At 43.0% G+C, this 22,276-nt stretch overlaps 2 protein-coding genes across 6 annotated transcripts in view; both read right to left on the reverse strand.

The window, feature by feature from the left end:
* TXNRD1 (thioredoxin reductase 1) overlaps positions 1-22,276 on the reverse strand; it is a 106,027-nt gene that overhangs the window by 57,313 nt on the left and 26,438 nt on the right. The window contains exon 1 of one of the 5 annotated variants that reach the window (XM_079937564.1): positions 18,846-19,805. The exons of 2 other annotated variants lie outside the window; for them this stretch is intronic. The gene's annotated coding sequence lies outside the window, so the exon portion shown is untranslated. 2 more of the 5 variants (XM_079937565.1, XM_079937566.1) reach the window with 2 other exon arrangements.
* EID3 (EP300 interacting inhibitor of differentiation 3) lies at positions 5,073-7,452 on the reverse strand. The gene has a single exon (XM_079937460.1). It carries the CDS (start codon positions 7,319-7,321, stop codon positions 6,215-6,217), a length of 1,107 nt encoding a protein of 368 aa, XP_079793586.1. The 5' UTR covers positions 7,322-7,452; the 3' UTR covers positions 5,073-6,214.

Here is a 22,276-nt window from a genome sequence, read left to right on the forward strand (position 1 = left end):
GCTTTGGTTAATGTGGCGCTTAGTATATTGGAAACTAAGAAAAAAAATGTAATATCTTAAATATTAAAATACTTTAAGTTATTAAAATATCTTTAAATTTTAAATATCAAACATCATTGTTAAACATAAACAACTGATTAAAACATTTTTAATTAGTGAGAAGAGTGGCATTATTTTATATCTCTGTAATTCTCTGTGATGACTATCTTTTCTGTGTTCAGTCTGTTGCACCACTCTGCCTGCCATGTAGCCTCTGGAAAACTCCATGGTAGACTTGCAAGAGAATGAGTGAAAAAGGCAAAGAGCACCTTAGTATTAAGATAATTCTGACCTCAAGGACTTCCTGAAGGGGGTGGGCAGAATGAAGACCACAGTTTGAGAACCAAGGACAGCAGTGTAAACATACACCCCCCTCCCCCCAGCAGCTGTTTGTGAGGTTTACAGATTGTGTATTCTTCCATCTGCCTCTCAATGCCTTTCCTCCACCCCACCGCTAGCAAAAACTGTGCTCCAGACTCCCCCAGAAAGGCACAATGCTGAAAGCAATTCAGATTTCTTTAAAATCTGAGTAAGTCATCTTTATTTTTCCCCCAAACATGACTCCTATCCTTTGGGCACAGGCTTTTGTTTTTTTAACTATTACACATGAGCTCTGGTGTGGAAGTGACCTAGGTGAAAATACTTGCTCTATCACTCTCAAGGCTAGGTGACTTGGGCTCATCACCTAATCCTTGGGAGTCCGTTTTTTCCTTTTGTAAAATCAACATTCCCCCCACCCCCACCCCCAACTGCTGAGCCTGAGGTAAAGCATATTGCCACCGTGGTTGGTAGGAAAAATCCCTTCAGTCACTAATTCTCCCTTTCCTACAAAAGGGAACCTGCCTGCCCAAGGGGCTAAGTCAAAAAGCTCTGGCATGTTTTACAGATGTTGTCCCCTGCACTTAACCTGCATCGCCTCTCACCTGAAATGCCCTCTTCCCATCAAATTCTGATCCAGTATATCAACTGCATGATGTTTTATTATTTTTATTCAATGTACATAAATATGTCACCCTTTCTAAAGCATTCCTTTAGGCTCTTTTACCAACATCCTAAGACACCAACGTAAGGCCCGTTTCTTCCATTGTTTCCCTAAGGTTCCCAAACAACATTCTCCTGTTTCTTGCAACTGTATTAACACAGGTTCTCAGAGCACTTAGTGAAGACTGTTCCGCGCCTTCCTGTCCTTCAAGATTTAGCTGGAAGCCTTTACTTGACTGTGCCCAGCAGGCTGGATCCTCCTCTGATGCCCCTGCTGGCATCTTCACACAATCCCATCAACTCTACAAGGACAAGCATCTTGTCTCATTCCTGCATCACCAGTGCCAACTCCACATGCATGTGATGTTCAAAAATATTCTTAGAATAAAACACCTGGGTGCTAATTCCTACTCTGTTATGTATACTGAGAGGCTGGGCTTCAGTTCAGCTTCCTCATCCCTGAAAATAAAACTGTGGGAAAACACTGAAAAAGTACCAGGGGTGTAACATAATAGGTTAGGAGCTTGGATTTAGTCCAAATCTGAACCTGACTTTGTCACTTATGTGATCCTGGGCAAACTGCTTAAATTCTCCTGCCTGGGTTCCTTGTCTGCAGTGACTATATAAACGATACGAACTGCTGACTGCTTGTTTCCTTTGAAATCTGACTGCTGTTGCCAGCACGTTGGCACCCACTAGGCGATATACCTCAAGCCTCTGCTTTGGAGGATTATGGGCCATGAAAGAAATAAAACTAAATGATGGTTTAAATACTACAGACCTTCTGAAGAGCCTGGGCCCCAGGCCTATAACAGGAACTGGCAAACTACAGCCTGAGGGGCAAACCCAGCAGGCCTGTAGTTTGTTTTTTTCACAGCCCCTGAGCTAACAATGGTTCTTCTTAACATTTTTAAATGATAAAGGAAAAAAAAATCAAGAGCAATACTTAATGATACATGAAAATTGTAAGAAACCCGAATTTCAGTATCCATAAATAAAATTTTATTGGAAAACAGCCACACCCCTTTGTTTCAATATTGTCTAGAGCTTCTGTTTTTGCAACAAGAGCACAGTTGACTAGTTTCAACAGAGGCCATATGGCTCACGAAGCTTAAAATATTTACTACCTGGCTTTTTGCAGAAAAAACATTGCCAACTCCTGGCCTAGGGAAAATTTCAATCAATGCTGACAGGTGGTGCTGGGTGAAAACTATCAAACGGTAATACTGAGGTGAATACAAATCAGAGAACTGTCTTTGTGCCCAGTCAGTGAAGTAGAGATGCTTGCTACACTACCTTCCTCCTAGGAGGACCAGGGAGGTTCTGGTTAACCATCTAGACCTGCCAGCTATCATGTGCCTAAAATGTTTAGAGCCACAGTAATATTTAACATTCACTCTGTATCGAGTATTCTGGCAAATGTCTCACAACAAACAGACGCCATTTCAATGCCTCCTCCCAGGGGCCACCCTGACCCAGCCTCCCAGCCACTCTCCAAGCAGTTTTTCTCCAGAGCAGTCATCACTGACAGAATTACTGTGGTCTCCCACTCTGTGACAGGCTCAACAATGGTCCCCTAACACTGAAGTCCAAACCCCAGATCCTGTGAATACATTACCTGTAAAAGAGTTTCTGGAGATGTGATTTAAGAATCTGCGGATGGGGAGATTTTCCAGGATTATCCCACGGGGCCCAACTTATTCACAAGTATCCTTTTAAGAGGGAGGCAGAGGGAGACTGCATTACAGTAATCAATGTGAAGACAAAGAGGCTGCACTGGCAGCTTTGAAAATGGAGTAATAGTGTATCAAGGAACACAGGTGGCCTCCAAAAAGGCAAAACAGATTTCTCTCCTCAGAGCCTCAACAGGAACCGGCTGTGCTGACACCCTGAGAAACCGATTTCAGACTTCCAACCTCCAGAACCGTAAGAAAATTAATTTGTGTTGTTTTTAAGCCACTAAATGGTAGTTCGTTACAACAGCAATAGGAAACTAATACAGCCATTAGAATATAAACTCCATGAGAGACGGACAATTTTCAGTTCACCACTTTCCACCACCACCCCGCCCCCCTGCCTAGAGCTGTGCCTGGCACAGTTGTTGAGTGAATTAACAAAGTACCAATTCTAATCACTTGGTAATGGTTTCCCCACAACAAAGGCAAGAATATGAGAAAGTCACGACATCTAGACTTAAAGCAAAGTGTATGAACCGTGACAGAGATGTCACCATGGAAGGAGGCAGCAGCGTGGACTTTCTGACACTGATCTACTACTGAGTGAGGGACTAACATGAGTGCTCACAGCGAGCCCAACCTTGGGCTAGATGTTTGGTATATATCATCCCATTTAATCACATGCCATTCCCATTTCAGAAATGACAATAAGGAAACCCTTAGAGGGCTTCCCTGGTGGCGCAGTGGTTAAGAATGCGCCTGCCAATGCAGGGGACACGGGTTCAAGCCCTCGTCCGGGAAGACCCCACATGCCACGGAGCAACTAAGCCCGTGCGCCACAACTACTGAGCCTGTGCTCTAGAGCCCAGGAGCCACAGCTACTGAAGCCCATGCACCTAGAGCCCGTGCTCTGCAACAAGAGAAGCCACCGCAACGAAGCGTAGCCCCTGCTCACCACAAGAGAAAGCCCGCGCGAAGCAACGAAGACCCAACGCAGCCAAAAATAAAGAAAGAAAATAAATTAAAAAAAAAAAAAGAAACCCTTAGAGATTAAGAAACTTGCCCATGAGTCAATAATTATACCCAGGTCTAAGTGATTACAAATCTCTTGCTTTTCTCACTATACCACACCCATTAATTCAAAGTACGTCACATACATTTTCTCATTTGACAGACATTCAATGTATGTCACATACATTTTCTCATTTTATCCTTACTGTAAATTTAAGAGAACAGGTAATTATTCCCACTTAGCAAATAAAAAACCTAAAGGTTTGCGGGTTTAATAATTTGCCCAAAGTCTCCAACTAGAACGTTACAGAGGATCTGATCCCAGGTCCTTTGATCAGAGAGTGGTTCTGTCAAACAACAAAATCCTAGTTTAAAAGATTTCCATAATATTCTCCTGAAGTTCAGCTGATTTTACTGAACCTGCGAAATATAAGGCACTCTAACTATATTAGAGGGAAACCAGCAGACTTGCAGCTTGGTTCATATCTAATCTCTATAATTATCTATTGGTCAATTTTCCTTTTTTCTTCAAGATAAACAATCGCTTTAATTTCCAAGTGATGAGGCAATCTATGTGTCACGACAACCAATTAAAAGTAGAAACAAGTGGTCAACCTGATTTATATGTTAACAGCTATTACTTTAGAGAAGACCCAGAAGATTACCTTCCTCCCAAACCTCCACATTCTCTGTTAATGCTTTTAGTCATCACTAAGTTTCAAATACTCCTGTAAAGGCACTTGGTGTTTAAAGAGAGAACTGGTGGTGAGTAGACCTGAGGCAAGATCTTTTTTGCTATCACTAAGATTATCTTTTCCCCAAACAGCAAAGCTCTGGAAAACCTAAGGAACCCAGTTGGTAGAGGCATGCTAAAGGGAGGATCAGAGACCAAATGATGCTTCCACAATTGCTAGATCAAAGGGTGGTAGACACTGGGAAGGGTGAGCATCCCTTCATATAAAAAAGGGGAAAAACTGAGTACTTCAGAAAATAATTGGCCCAGTTTCATGAGAAATTTCTCTTTTTGCTAAAAACCTCCACTATTACTGAAGAACCTCTCAATCTCAATCTTCTCTTGATCTCGAAGTCATTCATTTAGTCTTTGGATTTCCCTTCCCTGTATTACATTTAGACTTGGTGGGAAAGTTTATCATTACTGCTATGCAAAGCAGATACTTATCCACTTGCCAAATAAGATTTAATGGCAAGACCCCCTGCTACCAAAGATTTAGTTTCTATAGGGATCAAGGAAAGCATAGGCATGCTCACTGCACCTTCAAAACTTGTTTTCTTAAAGACTCAAATTTTCAGCAGTAGCGTCCAAATAAGGTGGTAATTTATATTCTTAAAACAATCACAAGCAACAACACTAAAAAGCCTTTATGGCTTTATGCTAAGTGAAGAAAATGAAGAAAACTTGGATTAATCAATCATATATTTCTGTTTAAACAGTAAGTTTCCAGGCATTTAAAGCCCTACTTAAGAAATCAAAATGGAGTTGGAAACAAATATTCAAAGCTGTTAACATGATGAAACATCACTGATTCTGAGGGACACTCTGTATCAGCAGAAATTACAAAGGGAAGCTAGGGGCCAGAGAAGAAATGAAGCAAGTACATGAAGACTATGTAACTGGATGTTAAAAGATTTTGTGTTTGAAATAATCTGGCAAAGGTTACCTTCTACTCCTGAGGTCACTAACAGATGAGGTATGCCAATTTTTGCCCAGTTTAACATTCAAATGGAGTAGTCTTCCAAAAAATCTTACAGGTCTCTCTGGAGCCATAACTTCTCACAATTCCATGTATTTGGCCTCCATATTTCTCTGCGAGACTACCTTCTTTACCTTTGACCAATTCCTGCTTGCCTTTCAGCACTTAGTTGATGGCTCACCTACTACAGTAGAGATATTCTACTTTTGTTGAGTCCAATTGCAGGAGAAATTATTTCAAATATGGATACCCACTCATTAATCTTTCTGAGTCTTCTTTGCAATGAAGCATGGCATCTGAATTTTTTTTTTTTCTTACAGTATTAACGTCACTTAGGCTCTGCCCTACAGAAAGTCTTCCTTGACCATTTTTTCCACCCACTCTTCTCCCCAACCTGGTCAAGAGCCCCATTTGGGATTCCTGTGGTTCCCCGGAGCAGAGGAAGCAAGGCAGTAAGTATCACAGAGCACCATAACTAATTTTTTTTGGAAAATTATCAAATACCTTTTAATTTATGGAATTCAGAACTGACTTTTATTATTAAAGTCTTAAGAAGCATTCAAAATAATTTTCCCATGAACATGCCAGTGAGATTTTTTTAGCAACAGAAGATCATGACAACTTTATAAACTACCAAGAAAAATACACTGCACAGTGAAACAATTTCTGATGTTCTTGAAAATACTTTTTCACTTCACAAGAGATACAATATGTGTTTCTGTTTGGATTTTACTCTCCATTTTGAGATGCTTAAGAAAAGCCACAAAATGTCTCCTACACTAAGAACAAAAATCTTTAGTACGAGTTTGTGATCATGGCCTCTGAAATTTCAAAAGTTGCCACAATATTTTTCCAGTCCTGTAAACTCAAAGATATAACTCCTTGTTTCCTACAATGGGAACTGGAATCATTCCCCTCACCCACATGGTTAATATTAATGGGCTCCAATATTGGCAGCCTGTCATGGTCAAGCCTTATTCTTGCAAAACCATCCCTTATAATGAAAGAAACATAAAATATATTCTCCACAGTACGAGAGAAAGAGTTTGGGTCAATCACAAACTCAAAATAGGACACGGGAGTATCAGGATACTTCTGAAAGTACGTTTGCAACAATCCCAAGATTCTTTCTACTTCTTTTTCTGTCGCTTCTTGATTACTACTCAGGTCCAGCTTCCTCAGCTTTGTAGGCATATCCCCGTTTTCTTCCATTCTGTGAACTCTTTTCCGGTGCTCAAGTCGGGGCTTCCGCGCGGAAGGCTCTGATTTGAATGAACCGAATATAAAGTGGAATGTTTCAGCTTGCAGCATCCACGACGTTGCTTCCTTTTGTACTGTCTCCCAAAAAGAGCGAACTATATTATCATCACAGTCACTCAGCGCATCACGTCCATCATCTTCCATCCAGTTTAGACCCACAAATATAAGCAGAAAATCACAAAATGCCACCTGATTAAAAAGGCTCATGTCAGAGTTTAGCTGCTTTGCTTTTTCTTTACCCAAATCAGAAGCCAAAACAAGAAACTGAGCGTCGAGGGCCGCTTCTCTCGTTCGACTCACTGCATCAAACAGGACATTGGCTTCTTCGAGAGCTTCGGTTAAGGACTCGCTCGTCGTGTTCACTATGTCATCACGGTTCTGCTGGACGTTATAGATGAGCTGCCGGTACTGCTTGCGGATACTCCGGCATTTCTCCTCATCAACCAGCTCCAGCAGGCTTGGGTCGATGTCGGCCTCCCCACAGCTGAGGTCGTCAGAGCAGGCATCAGGCCCCGCCTCCGCTTCCACCTTCATCGGCTCCTCCGCCGCCTGCTTCCCAGAGCACGCACCACCGGTAATGGTTACCACCGGCTCCTCGCCCTTCTCTACGTCTCCCCTCAGGCAATCTTTTTCCTCAGCCATGTCGGCGACCGGTAGCGCTCAGGTAACGGCCTTCGCAGTGTTTCGGCCAACGGCGGAAACAAGGGGTCAGCCGGAGCGGAGAAGGACGCCTGACCATGCGCACTAGCGGAGTCCCGCCGGCCCCGCGCCCGGCGCGCCCCGCCTCCCAGCGGTCCCGCCCCGCGGAGCCCAGACCCCTCAGTGTTCGCAAACAAGCCCCCGGCCGGCGCAGAAGGCGCGCGAGAATGGGTCCCACCCCCACCCTAGTAACACCGCTCGGTTCAAGCGACAGCTACTATTTTGGCGTTTACTGGCAGTGTCCTCTAGCTTTCAAAGAAACGCTTGGACAATCTTATGACAAAATTATGGGGGACCAAACGTCCCGTGCTTTAAAACATTTGCTGTCACATGTTGCGGCAGCGCTTTTTCGCTCTGATTAAAAGACTTTTTAGGGGGGGAAACTAAATCTGGCTAAATTATAAACTGCTCACAAAGCCAAAGATCGTGGCCTGCGGTATCTCCATTACAGATAGGCTGAACTCTCAGGGTCCATTTGCAAGGTGGTTGCTTGGAACTCCGTCTTCATTATACTAACGTAAATTGTGTTAATTACCTAGGCGGGCCCTCAAAACCTTCAAAAGCCAAATCCTCTCTAACCTACCCCAGTGGGGGGCGGGGTCACCGGGTAAACCAGGGTCCGGACTGGCGCAGGCGCGAAGGTGCACTACCCTACCCCACTCCCACCCCCGCCCTCCGTCCCACAGCGTTACGCAAAGCGATCTCTGGTGCTGCGCCACCCAAGGGTACAAGAATAAAGTGGACAGGGTCTCCATCAAAGAGCTGTTCGGAGGCTTGCCAGAAGTAAGGGTCACAGACTCCGAGTGGGTAGTAAATCTGAACCCTAAAAGGTGAGAAATCTGTGAAGATTTTAGACACAATCTGTTATAAGGATATGAATGTGAATGCTGTAAGTCGGGTGACTAATGTATGTTGGAAAAATACACCCCGCAGTTCACTAGGAAATCACATACAGTTGGAGAAAGGGCTTAGCTCATCAGTCACAAGAGCGGAAGGAGAGAGGGAAAGAAAGGGAGAGAGACCACCACATTGCATCTGAAGCTCTGGTTTCAAGGCACCAGGAAGTATATTGGCCCTACCTTCCTTCCTATGCATCTACACTGGTTCTTTATTTTTATTTTTATTTATTCATTTTTTTTGCGGTACGCGGGCCTCTCACTGTTGTGGCCTCTCCCGTTGCGGAGCACAGGCTCCGGACGCGCAGGCTCAGCGGCCATGGCTCACGGGCCCAGCCGCTCCGCGGCATGTGGGATCTTCCCGGACCGGGTCACGAACCCGTGTCCCCTGCATCGGCAGGCGGACTCACAACCACTGCGCCACCAGGGAAGCCCTACACTGGTTCATTTTTCTTTGACATTAGCATAAAGTTTCTTGCAAATACATGAACAGCCAAGCCTCATGTTAAGTTACTTCAAAATAGTTACTCTTCGTTCACCATTATTCTTTTTAAGTAGGGGTAAAATTCAGAAAGAAACATGCATTTTTCAAAAACAGCATGCAGTACTGTTACTTGTGCATATACATTACCCTGCCCTATTAGACTGTTAGCTTCCCTAAAGCAAGAATTTGGTTATAAATCTTCCAAGCAAAGCTATTTTCACATGGAGGCATTTGAGTATGCACACTTGAAAGTGTAAGCGTAGATGAAAACCTTTGTTCCAGTACCTATTGCCAACTTATTTGGAGCAAAAGATTTCACAGATTAGTGGAAGAAATAGATCTTACACACTGACAATAAGTTGGGACTTCCCTGGTCGTGCAGTGGTTAAGAATCTGCCTGCCAATGCAGGGGACACGGGTTCGAGCCCTAGTCCAGGAAGATCCCACATGCCGCAGAGCAACTAAGCCCATGCGCCACAACTACTGAGCCTGTGCTCTAGAGCCTGCGAGCCACAACTACTGAGCCCACGTGCCTAGAGCCTGTGCTCCACAAGAGAAGCCACCGCAACAAGAAGCCTGTGCACCGCAACAAAGAGTAGCCTCCACTCACCACAACTAGAGAAAGCCCGCGCGCAGCAACAAAGACCCAACGCAGCCAAAAATAAATTAATTAATTAATTAATTTTTTAAAAAAAAAGTAAAGACTGCTTTTCAGAAAGTCAGCCTTATCACTTCCCTGAAATGAAGAAAAAGCAAGAGAAAAACAAAGCTGGGGACCAGGATCATCAAAGGGCCATATCTTAGCCCCAAGTCTGGCCAATTACAAACTAATACTTACCCATCTTAAATCTTTGATGAAAACACATAGTTCCAAGTTCCAAGTCCAAAACAGTTTGCTTTTATAGTTAACCATATTCTTGGGAACTTCTGATATCCATTTCAAATTCAGTAAAAGTGATTTATAAAAGAACTCCAAAAGATAAGCCAACCTTCCCACCCTAAGGTGCCTATTTTCTCCTGGCTCAGAGGATGGAAAACAGACTGACACCAATTTGCTCCATACACAGCCTTTCTTCAAACAATTTTTAAATGCCTTAGAAAAATAAATTAATTTTCCCAACCTACTTATAAAGTATTACTGATGTATCACCTATAGGGATGTCACAGGAGGTAAAAGCCCACACAACTTGCTCGGAGCAACAGCACACATCAAGACCAGCATCATATTACTAAGTTGTGATTTTCAGTGCTGAATTTATTCTCTGCTAGATCCCTGCTCATAAGAACCTTGGTAACATGTAACTTAGGTCATCCTTAGAAAGTCATACTTGCATTATACTCTGCCTTTTAAAATCTGCCTCTAGAGTGCAAAGTTTAGATGTGGCTACAAAATAAAAATCTCAAACCTAATGATGTTCCCTGATCATTTGAAGAATGGGATTTCTGCACTTGTGAATCCTTAAGTCACTAAACGGTGATTTTCCAACCCGAGGTCCAATTACTAGTAATAATTATATAAATGCAGCTTAAAAAGAATGCACAGCAATACATAATTTGTTATACCAGTAAACTTCTCTGTGACTCTTAACAGAAGGCAAAAAGTGCAAGTACTTCAAAGAAATCACTGAAGTCTACCTTCTTCTTGCAGTAAGACTAGTTCAGGTCCCTTAACACACAACCTGCCTCCAAAATAATTTAGCTTCCCTCTTCCCCCTTTTTCTCTTTCAGGAGTTGCTGCTAAGGCTCCATAGGGCCTCCATTTCCTTTCTTCTTTTCTTCATTTTTTTTCTCCAGTATTACTATTCAGTCCCTTTGCTAGGAGTTCAGATTCATTCATTCCAAGCATTCTTAAGCTCTTTCCCACAACCCCTAGTGTTCAACACAAACATGGTGGTACGGATGAATGTTATAGGTTATAGGTCTCTCTATGGTCAAATTTTAAAAGTCACATAGGACCCACTATCTTTTCCAGTGGGGTTTTACTGCCTGATTAATCTACAACCAACAGATATTTAAGAGACTTCTGAGCCAAAGCCAAGAACCAGTCAGGTTTGAGTCCCGCACTCTAAAAGATATGCTTATCCTGCTGTTAGCTACCTCCTGACACTTTTCTGTTCCTCCTTTCACAGCAGTTTTTCTCCCCTCATCCTGCCAGGGTATTGATTTAATACTGAGCTGTGAAGAGATGTGGTGAAGGCCTAGCTTGATTTGCTGGAGTAGCTGGATGTTAGGTATATGTTCTCTTTCATCTGAATTTCCTTTTAGGTTATGTTTGTGTGTGTATATTTTTGCTTTGTTTGGCTTTTCAGTATTAAAGGTAAACTTTCCAATGATCAAGGCAGATATCTGTGTTTTTTAAACGAGTTTCTGAAAAGACCATGGACAGTGGAAGGAGGCAAACCTGGGTTCCAATCATGACCTATTAGCTATTAGCACTACCTTAGGTTGCTTAACCTGTCAGCCTCCAGTCTCCTCATTTGTAAGATGAGAATACTAGTACTCAAATCATAAAGTTACTGTAAGTATTGAATGAATGAGAATTACGTGATAGATCTGACAATATTTTCAACTATTGAACAGGTACTTAAATCTTCAGTTATCCCAAAGATAGCAAGTGATTAATAAACATTAAGACACTAAATAGGAAAAAAAAAAAGTGTATACAAACCAGTAGCTTCACTCCTGGGATGTTGTTTTAGGAACAGAAAAATATTTTAAAGGCTAAATATCCATAAAGAAGACAGAGAAGTATATCTCACTATAATAATACCAGTGAAAAGAAATTTGTCACATAAAATTTAAAAACCTACTAGGGCTTCAACTAATGGAACTGTGTATAGCACTTTGAAGGGTAAACCACTCTACTAGAAATTCTGAATCAGGGCCATGAAGAGTCTGAGATTATATGCAAAATTCCTTTCTTTTTTTTTTGGAAAATTTATTAAAATTAATCAGTGTGGGTTTATTTAAATTCTAATGTCAGTTAAATGGCATAGAATTTTTTTTTTTTTTTTGGCTGTTCCACGTGGCATGTGGGATCTTAATTCCTTGACCAGGGATCGAACCTGTGCCCGCTGCAATGCAAGCCCAGAGTCCTAACCACTGGACTGCCGGGGAATTCCAGCACAATTCTTTATGTATATTTTTCTCATAAATAGCTCCTTGGACTTCAGCAGATTCTTTGTAAACACCTGGTATCTAAAAGAGGCTTTGAATAACTGTTCTATTCAAATAAGAAGGCTTTGCTGTTAGTTGAAGTAAAAGATAAAATGACAGTCAAGCCCCACAAAATAGTTTGGACCTGCCACTGAAATACTTTAGAGTATATAAAACCTCCGCCCTTGCTCTGTGGTTGAAAGTCATATATTTAACTGACACTTCAGAAAACCAAGTGCTGGCTGATTTGCCAAGCCTGAAGAAGTAACATAAACAAGGGTGTGAGATGAGAATAGAGAACCCTTCCCCTTGTAAGAGCCATTACCAACTCTCCTGGGACACCTCAGAAGTCAGCAATGATCAGGAGCATCATTCTGATAGACTAAGGGTAGGAAAGCACTGGGTATTCGGCTTCTAAAGGAGGCAGCCTTGAAAAAGCTCAGCTCTGGAGCTCTGGGTTAAAATCAAAAGTAGTGCTTTCTTCGGAGTTTGAGTTTCCTCTTTTGTAAATGTCTTCTATCCGACGTCTTCTCTGTCATACAGAGCGGCCACGACTCTTTGTAAAAAATCATATACAAACATCTGTTGACAAAGGTATTTTAAAATATATACATTGCCCTACAGACTTGAGTTAGAGATAACAAAGACAGAGCCTAGCTCAACATCAAGAACACAGGGGCTCAGTAAACAGTAGCTAAATAGACATAATGTGACTTTCTTCTCAACTGACCTGACACAGCTACATAAACTGAAGATGGACAATGCCGCTATCATACAGCTCTTTTAAAAGTCTGAACTGCTTTATATGCTGCCTAGAACCTCTCCTGAACTATTATACTTAGGGCTTAATCGCTAACGGAGACAGTCCACTTTCACCAAATCAGACACCTTGTAGCTAAATCCCTCACTGAAGTCAGTCCTCTGGCCCTACCATCAACCATTCATTCCACAGGTATTTACTGAGTGCATACTAGGTGTTAAAATAACACATGGAAGATACAAAGATAAACCATTTTCATCCTAAAGGAGGATGTTAGCTACCTCCTGACACTTTTCTAAAGGAGGGTATAATTTAGCAGGCACAGAGGAATGCAGTTCCACTCAGCAAGCATGCTATGCACAAACGCCAATTTGCCAGAGCTATGCTAGGAATACCAAGATTTGCATGGGCTCAGCCATGAATCATGAGCACACAATCACACCAGGGAGATCAGGCACGCATCCCAACAGCGATAACACAGAGCCAAGTGCCAGAAGTGTGAGAACACCAGAGTGAACTTTACAGACAGGCCTGCGCTCCATCCTGGCTCTGCTGCTTTATTAGCTGTGTCACCGGGGCATACTCCTTAAGTTCTGAGGGCCTCCATTTGCTCATCTGTAAAACTGGATCACACCACCTCCTTCACAGGACTACTCCTGGGAGGATTTCAGTCAACTAGGTACCACAGCATTTAGGGGCTATCACACAACAGACGTTCAATAAATGGTAGCTGCTATCATTGACAGACATTCATTTAAATTTCTGATGAGCTCTAAGGCAGATCTAGAATCCCAGGCACAAGGAATAAGTCTAACTCTTCACTTCTGATATTGGCAGGACTCCTCCTTTCCCAGGGACAGGGATTTGCGGGAGTGCTGCGGGAGCGGAGGAGGGAGAAACAGGCAAATCTGGCCTAGTACTCTGACACAGGTAGGCAGTTGGAAAAGTGGGTCTGAGCAGGAAGAAAAGTCGAGAAAGAAAATGAAGAACAGAACAAAGGAGGGAAATTTTAGGGACCACAGCTCCAACAGTATTCCCACGAGCTTCCAGTAGAGATAAACGGGGGCAGAGCACGAGATCACCAGAAAAGCAGGTTGGGGCCAGACCCTGGAGGACACAGAAAACCAAGTTAAGAAATATATACTCCTTCTGCATGCAGATCTGGGGGCAGCAAAGAAGCAATCAGGAAGATGGTTCTGCAGCAGATGGACTGCAAGGACAGGGAGATCAAAAGTGGGCAGCCAGTTAGAGACCGTTTAGGTAGGAGGCAACAGTACCTGAAGTAGCCTGGGCAAAAAGTTAATAGAAGAAGTAGGCACCTGTGTGGGAAACCATCAGGCCCTGGTAAATGAACACACAGGAAAGGTGAGAGGAAATCCAAAGCCTGGACCAGAAGAGTGACACCACTGTACAAGGACTGACAGACAGCAAAGAAGAGGCTTGTGCTGTCACCTGGTCAAAGTGGGAGAAGGCACTGGGTCTCACCATGCATTCCCAGCTAGTAAAAATTTTACTATATAATCAGCACCAAACAAATTCATTGTACTAACAATCCATGCCTCTTGTAAACACTGTTAGTCCTTACTCTTACCTTCTTAAATAAACCAGAGTCAAAGCATCCTTCAATTCTCCTTAGGCCTCAACCTTAACTAGGCCAAAAAGCACATACACTACTAATCTCCCCGGAAGGGATTATCTGAGAAGAGAATCAAGTTTTCTGCCCATTTTGGTAGAGTATTAAGAAAGAAAGGGAATGGTCAGAGTTATTAAGTTACCACTCATTTCCCGATGTCTATTCAGTGAGGAGTCTGGTTTCTGGTAACTTTTAGAAGTTAGGCTTGAAAGGAGACCTGCCTGTTTCAGTGCCTACCCCAGGCCCAGAACGTGGGGGGCTCCCAGCCTGACCACAACACCATCACCTCTGAGCTCCTCCCACACTGGCTCCATAATTCCCTTGGATGTTAATCATGCACCACTTTGTGTCCGTCTTGGAAGAAATTAAGTCCCATGTTGCAAGTTTTAGTCTTAATCTCCCAAGATTATTATCTCAAACTACTGAAGGCTTAACTATGTCTGGCACTTTGTATTCCAATAAGCACTCTTTCACTCACTTTGCTTTACCTCTCAATACCACCGACAGGCATTCATTTTATATGAGTGGTTTCAAAACTCTGGAATCCTGGAGACACTGATTTACATATAAGAAAGAGTCCCTGTAGGAAAATTTGCAAGCTTGCTCTTAAGAACTACAATGTTTATGAAAGCCGTATGTCTTTGTGCAACAGGAACTATATTCATAGTTCTTAGAATTTAGTAGCTAGCTAGTGCTAATTTCACACGTGGACACACAAGCCCTGACCACAGATAGCACAGTTCCCCATTTTTCTATTCAGGTAGGAAGTGTTACTTGCCTGTTGAGTTACTATTTGCCATCTTCTAACTAACACCTTTTAGGTATTAAATAGTAATCTTTTGTTTGGTTTTCCTCGATTCTAATTATTTAGCAACTAATCGTGACCAAACTACCTTATACATTAAAGTAAGTCTCAAACGTGATATTTATCATAAGAATTACCTGAGGAGGCTTGTTTAAAATAAATTTAAAGGCAGAACCTAGCCCCTTCCAGAGGGTTCAATGAACAAGATCTCGGGTAAAGCCCAAGCATGTGTGTTTAACAAGCACTCCAGGGGACTCTGTGCAGGTGGTCCATAGTCTACAGTTTTTTGAAAGGCACTAAAGCCTTCATCCTGTAGGTAGTCATCTAAATGTATCAGTTCCTTGGAGTAGGGCTGTACTCCCTGGTCTCCCATAGCACACTGTGAAAACAAGGTAGGTTTTGCTGCTGCTGCTATTTATTGAGGAGAAAGGAAGACAAAGGAAGAAACAATATTAAGAGGAGAAAAGAAAAGCACATGTTTTAACGAGCTCCCTCCCTCTCCATTATTTAGGTTGCAACTAAAGCAGGAAATCTTAAGCTTTTTTAAGGTGTGGACTTCAGGATTATAACACTAATTCTATAAGCACTCAACTCTCCACTAAATAAATGCCTTTCTCCACTCAAACCCAATGTTCCCTAAAGAATTTCAAGACCTACCATTTAGTTCCAAACGTGGGCAACAATTATCTAGAAATTCACAAACATTTCAAAGCAGTAGCCTTACCTTGTTGTGTCTTCTTCCATATCTTAGTACTCATTAAAAACCAAAAATATATCAAATGATACAAAGGAGAGTGGTAAGTTTACTTAAAAGAGATGTTCATTTTTAAAAATTTAATTATAACTTGGTGGTAGGCTTTTCATGCATGGCATCGCACCTTACTAAATGTCTGAAATTAACTATGATCATATAGAATTGAGAATATCAGATCTTACCAAAAAAGTAGGTGCAAAGCTTATAAAAAAGTGATTTTACTTTTTACTCCCACTGGTGTTAAAACTAGGACCATGTGTAGAATTTATATAAAGATCAAATGCCTATACAGCTTTTTAAGTACAAATTTATGACACAGGCAGAGAAAAGATCAGACAGGAAAGAATATTAACAGGACTTTGTCTCATTTTACTTGCAAACTAAAGGTCTTGAGTAACACAGTGTATTTTATACCAAGCTAAAAGCCTTAATCTCCATTAATTATTTTCCATTAGTTTACTATTTGTCTTTGAAGTCTATCTCCATTTCTTATATCCATTCTTCAAAAAGGTAATAAATAAGATTCTTTTAAAAGAAAAGGTAGTAAATAAAAATACAAATTGTTATAACCTTCCTAAACACACACACATCTAAGTACATTGTTACATTTAACTGAGGCCTCAGGCTTACTTCTAAGAGGCAATGTTCAAGTATAAGATCCATTTCTTTTTTTTTTTTTTTTTTTTAAGATCCATTTCTTAAACATTACATTGATACAGACAAGGAGGACAAAAAAAATCAGCAAAAGTTAAAGCTATACCAAGGTGATAGGATTCTAAGGCTTTCTAACCTGGTCATCCACGTTGCATATCTCCCCCAAATGTGCACCCAACCTCCCAGCATCTTGCCTTTATGGCAGGTCATGACCCATCCAGCCTCCCAGCATCTTGCCTGTATGGCAGGCCATGACCCATCCACCCCTCAGTGGATGGTCCTAAGGGAGGACGCCACCACACTCACCACCACCCAAAGGAAAGATTTATTTCTCTTCTTTCCCTCTACCCAGTTGTTAACTCTGGGCTAGAAAAGAGATACCTGAAGGGAAATGAACTTACTCTAGGAGCTTGCTGGTTGCTCTCCCCTGAGCCTGGGGTTTCTGGGTTTCCCTCCCTGAGAATTAAAGAGGAAGACGATAGGGACGTACAAAGATAAAGCATTTCTTGACCCACTTTTCTCAGTACTTCTCTAAACGACTCACTTTCAGCAGTTTACATTGCTGCTAAAAAATTTTGTTATTTGGATTTACTGGGAAGGAAAGAAAAAGGACACTTTAAAAAACCTATTTAAAAGAAGAAAATAGGCCGTCTGCCCTTCCACGCTTCCCACTTCTGAAATGTGTGTCTCATCCACGTCGATTAACACGTGAGCTGGCCCCCACGTTTCTTTGTCGTTTTCTAAGGATGTGCTCCGGTTGGAGGTTCGCTCACAATCACCCTGGCTTTGAGACCACGGCCGGATCGATGAGCTCGTTTGCAGTTCAGGCGGCAAAAGAGACGTTAAGGTCCCCTACCTACCTTCAGGGTTGGACCATGGCCGCCTAGCTTTCTCCGTTTCACAAACACAACGGGTATGTCGGTTTTCAAGGTCAGTTCGCAGAGCGCTCCCTCGAGGCCCCGCCCGTTCTCTGGGGCGCAAAAGCAGAGCGGATCCGGTCAGTCTTTCCGCCCGGGGCCGTGGCGGGAAGTGCGCGGCGGGGGCGGGGCTTCCGCGTCCCAAACTGCACTCGCCCGGGCGACAGCCCAGGCCCCAGCCCCGGCCCTGACCTTGACTAAGGCCGGCCACCAGCTCGGGTCCCGGACCGGCGCACCTACACGCGGGCTGGAAACATGGCCTCGAGGCCAACTAACACCTCCCAACTTAATCTTCCTTTGAACTCTGCATCGTATACACAGAATGCCAAAAAACCAACTTCCAAAGTTTCTCTGAAATTTGAAACCTCGAGGCAAAATTAAGAACACTGCCCACTTGGGGTGCTTTTATTAGAGAACCTTGAAATAATACAGCAACACCCTAAATGACATGCTTGGTGCAAATGGTCCAATTTTACAAACGGGCGAACTCAGGTAAAGAATGAGTCAGTGAGAATTAAAAATAGACTCTAGTTATACTGACATCAGGTCCATTCATGAGACAAAAACCACACCAGCCCCCAAAGTATAGCTGTTTGACAATAATAATAATAATAGCAGCTAACGATTCTGTAGTGCTTTGCATATGTTAATACTTAATCTTCATAACTACCCTGTTGAAGTAGGTCCAATCAGGTCCATTTCACCAATAGGGAAACTGAGGCACAGAAAAGCTTCCCTACCCAAATTCAAGCAGCTAGTCAACGGCAGAGCCAGGATTCAAACCAGGCAGTGCAGTGTAGCCTTTAACCCCTACCCTGTACTGCCTGATACAGTGAGATAAGCGCCGGTTCCTCTTAGTTGTCTCCTTTAACAGCCTAGGGAAAGTCACAGGAGTCTAAGCCTTGGTCTCCCCACTTGAACACACGAAGACACACGTGATTTGCCAATCTCTCACAATTTCTGAGGATTCAGTGGTGTGAAAATTCCTCGAAAGGCATCCTTTAATCGTTATACTCGCTTAATGCTGACAAGGCTCTGTCAATCTATTCATCATATTATCACCTACATTTCAAGACTCGTGCATTAAGAAATGATACAGAAACTATTTTCTCCGATATTCTGCAAACCGTCTCTATAAAGAAGAGCTGGAGACAGGAAACCACCAGCCGACAGGGGGCCGGTCTCACCTACCAACACGCCAAGCTTTCACCTCCCCGGGCGAAACAATGAACACCGTCAAGAAGCTCACCCGACTTAAGAGAAGCCTCGGCCCTACTCAGACACGCATTCAAACGTCTCCCCTTCCCCTGCATCCACAAGGCACCCGGCAGGAGGATGCTCTCGGCCCAGAGTGTTCACAGCCCAGGGGCTTGGGGCTTCCTCCGTTTTCAGTAAACCCGAAGCTTACACGAACACGAGTCCTTGGGCACCAGGCGCTCCTTCAGACGTCCCAGCACCTGCTGCTCCGGTGCAATGCGGGACTGAAGCAAACTGAGGAGGAAAGGCTGCGGGTTCCCAGTAGCTCCGAGAAGCCGCGCCCTCCTCTGAATGGGCGGGCAAACCGCCAGAGTCAGAATGACAAAGCAAAAACCCACTCTTCGTGCAGCACTGGCAACTAGGCTGATGCGCTTAGCAAAGTGGGATCTCCTAATTGGGTGACAGCATATCCTCTTCCTGCTCACAGCGCCCCCAACCCAAGAAAGGAGCAAAAACAATTTAAGAAATATTTGGAACCGGAACCAAGAGTGTGCCTTAATTGAACAAAACTGGACTATGCCCTCGGGCAGTGACTCCCGAACTTTGCTACTGATTGTAATCATGCGAGGATCTTCAAAAACGCTGCCGCCTGGCTCCCACCCGCAGACATTCTGATGTAATTGGTATTGCTTGCGACCTGGCCATCTGAGGTTTTTAAAACTCCCTGGATGATTTTAGTGAACAGCAGTTTGCGACCTACTGCCCTAAAGTAATGGATTAGTCAGTCTGGTGATTCCCTAAAGGAAGCGATTAGGCTTTAAAAAAAAAAAAACTTCTAGTCCATCCTGACTAATTCTGAAAAGAAGTGACAAATTTTCACCAACACATAACTTCGCTTTATAGTACTTCCTCCTTATCCCACTCAGATTTTGGTTCGTCATGTTGTTGAAGGAAAACTGCGTATATTTAACTCCAGCCATGCCCGGCACCTGCAGCCAGCTACCCGAGTGAGCCACACTCCCTCATACTTCCCTGCTCTTACTCATATTCTTACTCAGCACCTTGTGCTAGCAGGTAGCTATGAATATTTGATGAAGAAATAAATAAATGAATGTCTTTCCCACTTCTTTGTCTGGATACTGCCAGACTGAAACACGCTCAGGTTGCTGGTTTCTAAAGGCTCCGTGAAGCCACAATTTGCTCCTTTTGAGTCCCCTCCCAGGTGCAAGGCAGAGGCTTGTTGCAGCCTCTCAGTTTCAGAACGCGTTCACACACACACACACACACACTCACACACACTCTACACATTGTGAGGGAGGGAAAAAACCCTCTGCAGACACAATGGGACCCAGAGAGGACTTTGATCAAACAGGCCTTGCTGAGTGCCCCTAGTCTACCACACCTAGTTCATGGTATACTTTAGTTTTCTATGGTGATAGTTGTTCTTCCTGAATAGGCCCTTTAGGCGGTTAAGGGCAGAAGGTAGAAAGTTCTTCCTGAGGTTTTGTTTCTTAAAAATAATCAGCCCCAAATCATCCTCAAACCAAAGAGACACATTTGGGGGTGGAAAGTTTTGTTCCCCTACAAGGTGCTAAACTGACACTCTGTTTGGTGGTTATTTATGTGAGTGCCTAACCTGATTCTGGGGTCCTTAGAAGAGAAGATGGGTCTAGCACATAGGTGTTCAGGAAACAAGATGACTTAGGAAGCAAAGAATGAAAAAATGTGAAGGAAAGACAGCTGGGATTAAGGCAGAGAACTTACCATTTACTCCCAGCTGCTGTGCCAAGCTTTGTACTAACCAGCTTACATGCCTTCTTTCATTTAACCTACACAAAACAACCCATGAGTTGGCGTCATAACTCCACATTCTTAAACATCTATAGAAGCTACAGTTTATTGCAAAAGCATGTCTTAGGATACAGAGGGACTTTAAAATCATTTAACTTAATGTGCTAAAAGCAAGTGACAAGGGTTGACTTCTAAGAGCCTTCTGGGACAGACAGGTCCGAGTTACCACAGTTAGCATTTTCTAATGGCATTCCAGAAAAGGCTAGATAAGGCATTTTAACTTTAAACTGTTCTTAAGTGAGCAGATTATAGCACAAATCCCAAGAGCAGCTCCATGTAGTTATTTTTTAAGTTAAAAAAAAATATCACCGTTAAAAAAAGCTTCACTTTCCTTTCAAACCCAGATGCCTTACCCTTGTCAGGAAATAGAACGCCTTAGTTCTATTTAGTTGCTGGTCAATGGAAGAAGAGCCGCTCGCTGGCACTCACACCCCCCTCCCCCATTTCTCATCATGCAGCATTTGTTCTAGTGGTACATCTTGCATCTCTTGACTGGGTTCATGTTATTCCTCCTGCCTAAAATTATCTTACCTCCCTAAGGGCCTACTCCCTCAAAGCTCATCTGAAATGTCATCTCCTGTGGGAGGGCTTGCCTGATTTCTACCCTGTGTTTATCGCTCCTTCCCTCTTCTGTGTCCCCAAACACCTAAAAATAATTACAAATCATCTAAAGCCAAGAGAGTTTTGAGAAGGCAAAACCTTGCTTGATTTATCATGCCCTCCCAGAACCTGTTATATATTGTAAGTATGCAGAAAATGCTGGAAAAGACCCTCTGTTCCTGAGCTGTCATCTAAGGACACTATTAACAGGTCTATGAAGGTGTTCAATCAAGGGTCCTCTTGCACTAAACTACCATTCCTCAATAAGTCTTTCTCATACATACACACTGAGCTAGAACCACCTTCCTGACACCCAGATCTCTGCGCAATCCTCCAGTAGTTCTCTAGGAACCTCTAAATAAAAATCCAAACTCCTCAATTGTACTGAGTTGGCAACGGCCACCCTTGTTAAACCTAGATGTCCACATATTCTGTACCCTACTTAACCAGAAAACATTACTGGAGAAAACACAGAAATTAAAAGTAATTTCACTTTAGGGCTTCCCCGGTGGTGCAGTGGTGAAGAATCTGCCTGCCAATGAAGGGGACACAGGTTCAAGCCCTGGTCCAGGAGGATCCCACATGCTGCAGAGCGACTTAAGCCCGTGCACCACAACTACTGAGCCTGTGCTCTAGAGTCTGCAAGCCACAACTACTGAAGCCTGCGCCCCTAGAGCCTGTGCTCCTCAGCAAGAGAAGCCACCGCAAGGAGAAGCCTGCACGCCGCAAAGAAGAGTAGCCCCCGCTCGCCGAAACTAGAGAAAGCCCACGCACAGCAACGAAGACCAAACATAGCCAAAAATAAAAATAAATTAAATAAATAAATTAAAAAAAAAAAAGAAACAGCCAACGCAAGAGGGACACTCTGACTCTCCTTTCTGTCTCACTGAAAATAGGAAATAAGTCACTCATGTGAAATGTGCACTCCTTGCATCTAGAGGTAGAAGGACACCCTTAACACAAAAGATAGGGAATTTGGGGCCAGGAAGCCTATATAAACAAACTCATTACTTCTTTAATATACTACCCCAAGCCCAAACTCTGCTGATAATCGTCACTAGTTGGGCACCCAAAACCTAAGTTTCTTTGTCCTGTCAATTCCTCACAAATGTATTGTTTCTTTGTCTAAAAAAGTATAAAAGCTGCCTGCTTTGGCCACTTCTTGGGTACCATTTCTATGGGATCTCCATG

This window comes from Stenella coeruleoalba (assembly GCF_951394435.1).
Source record: "Stenella coeruleoalba genome assembly, chromosome: 11".
NCBI lineage: Eukaryota > Metazoa > Chordata > Mammalia > Artiodactyla > Delphinidae > Stenella > Stenella coeruleoalba.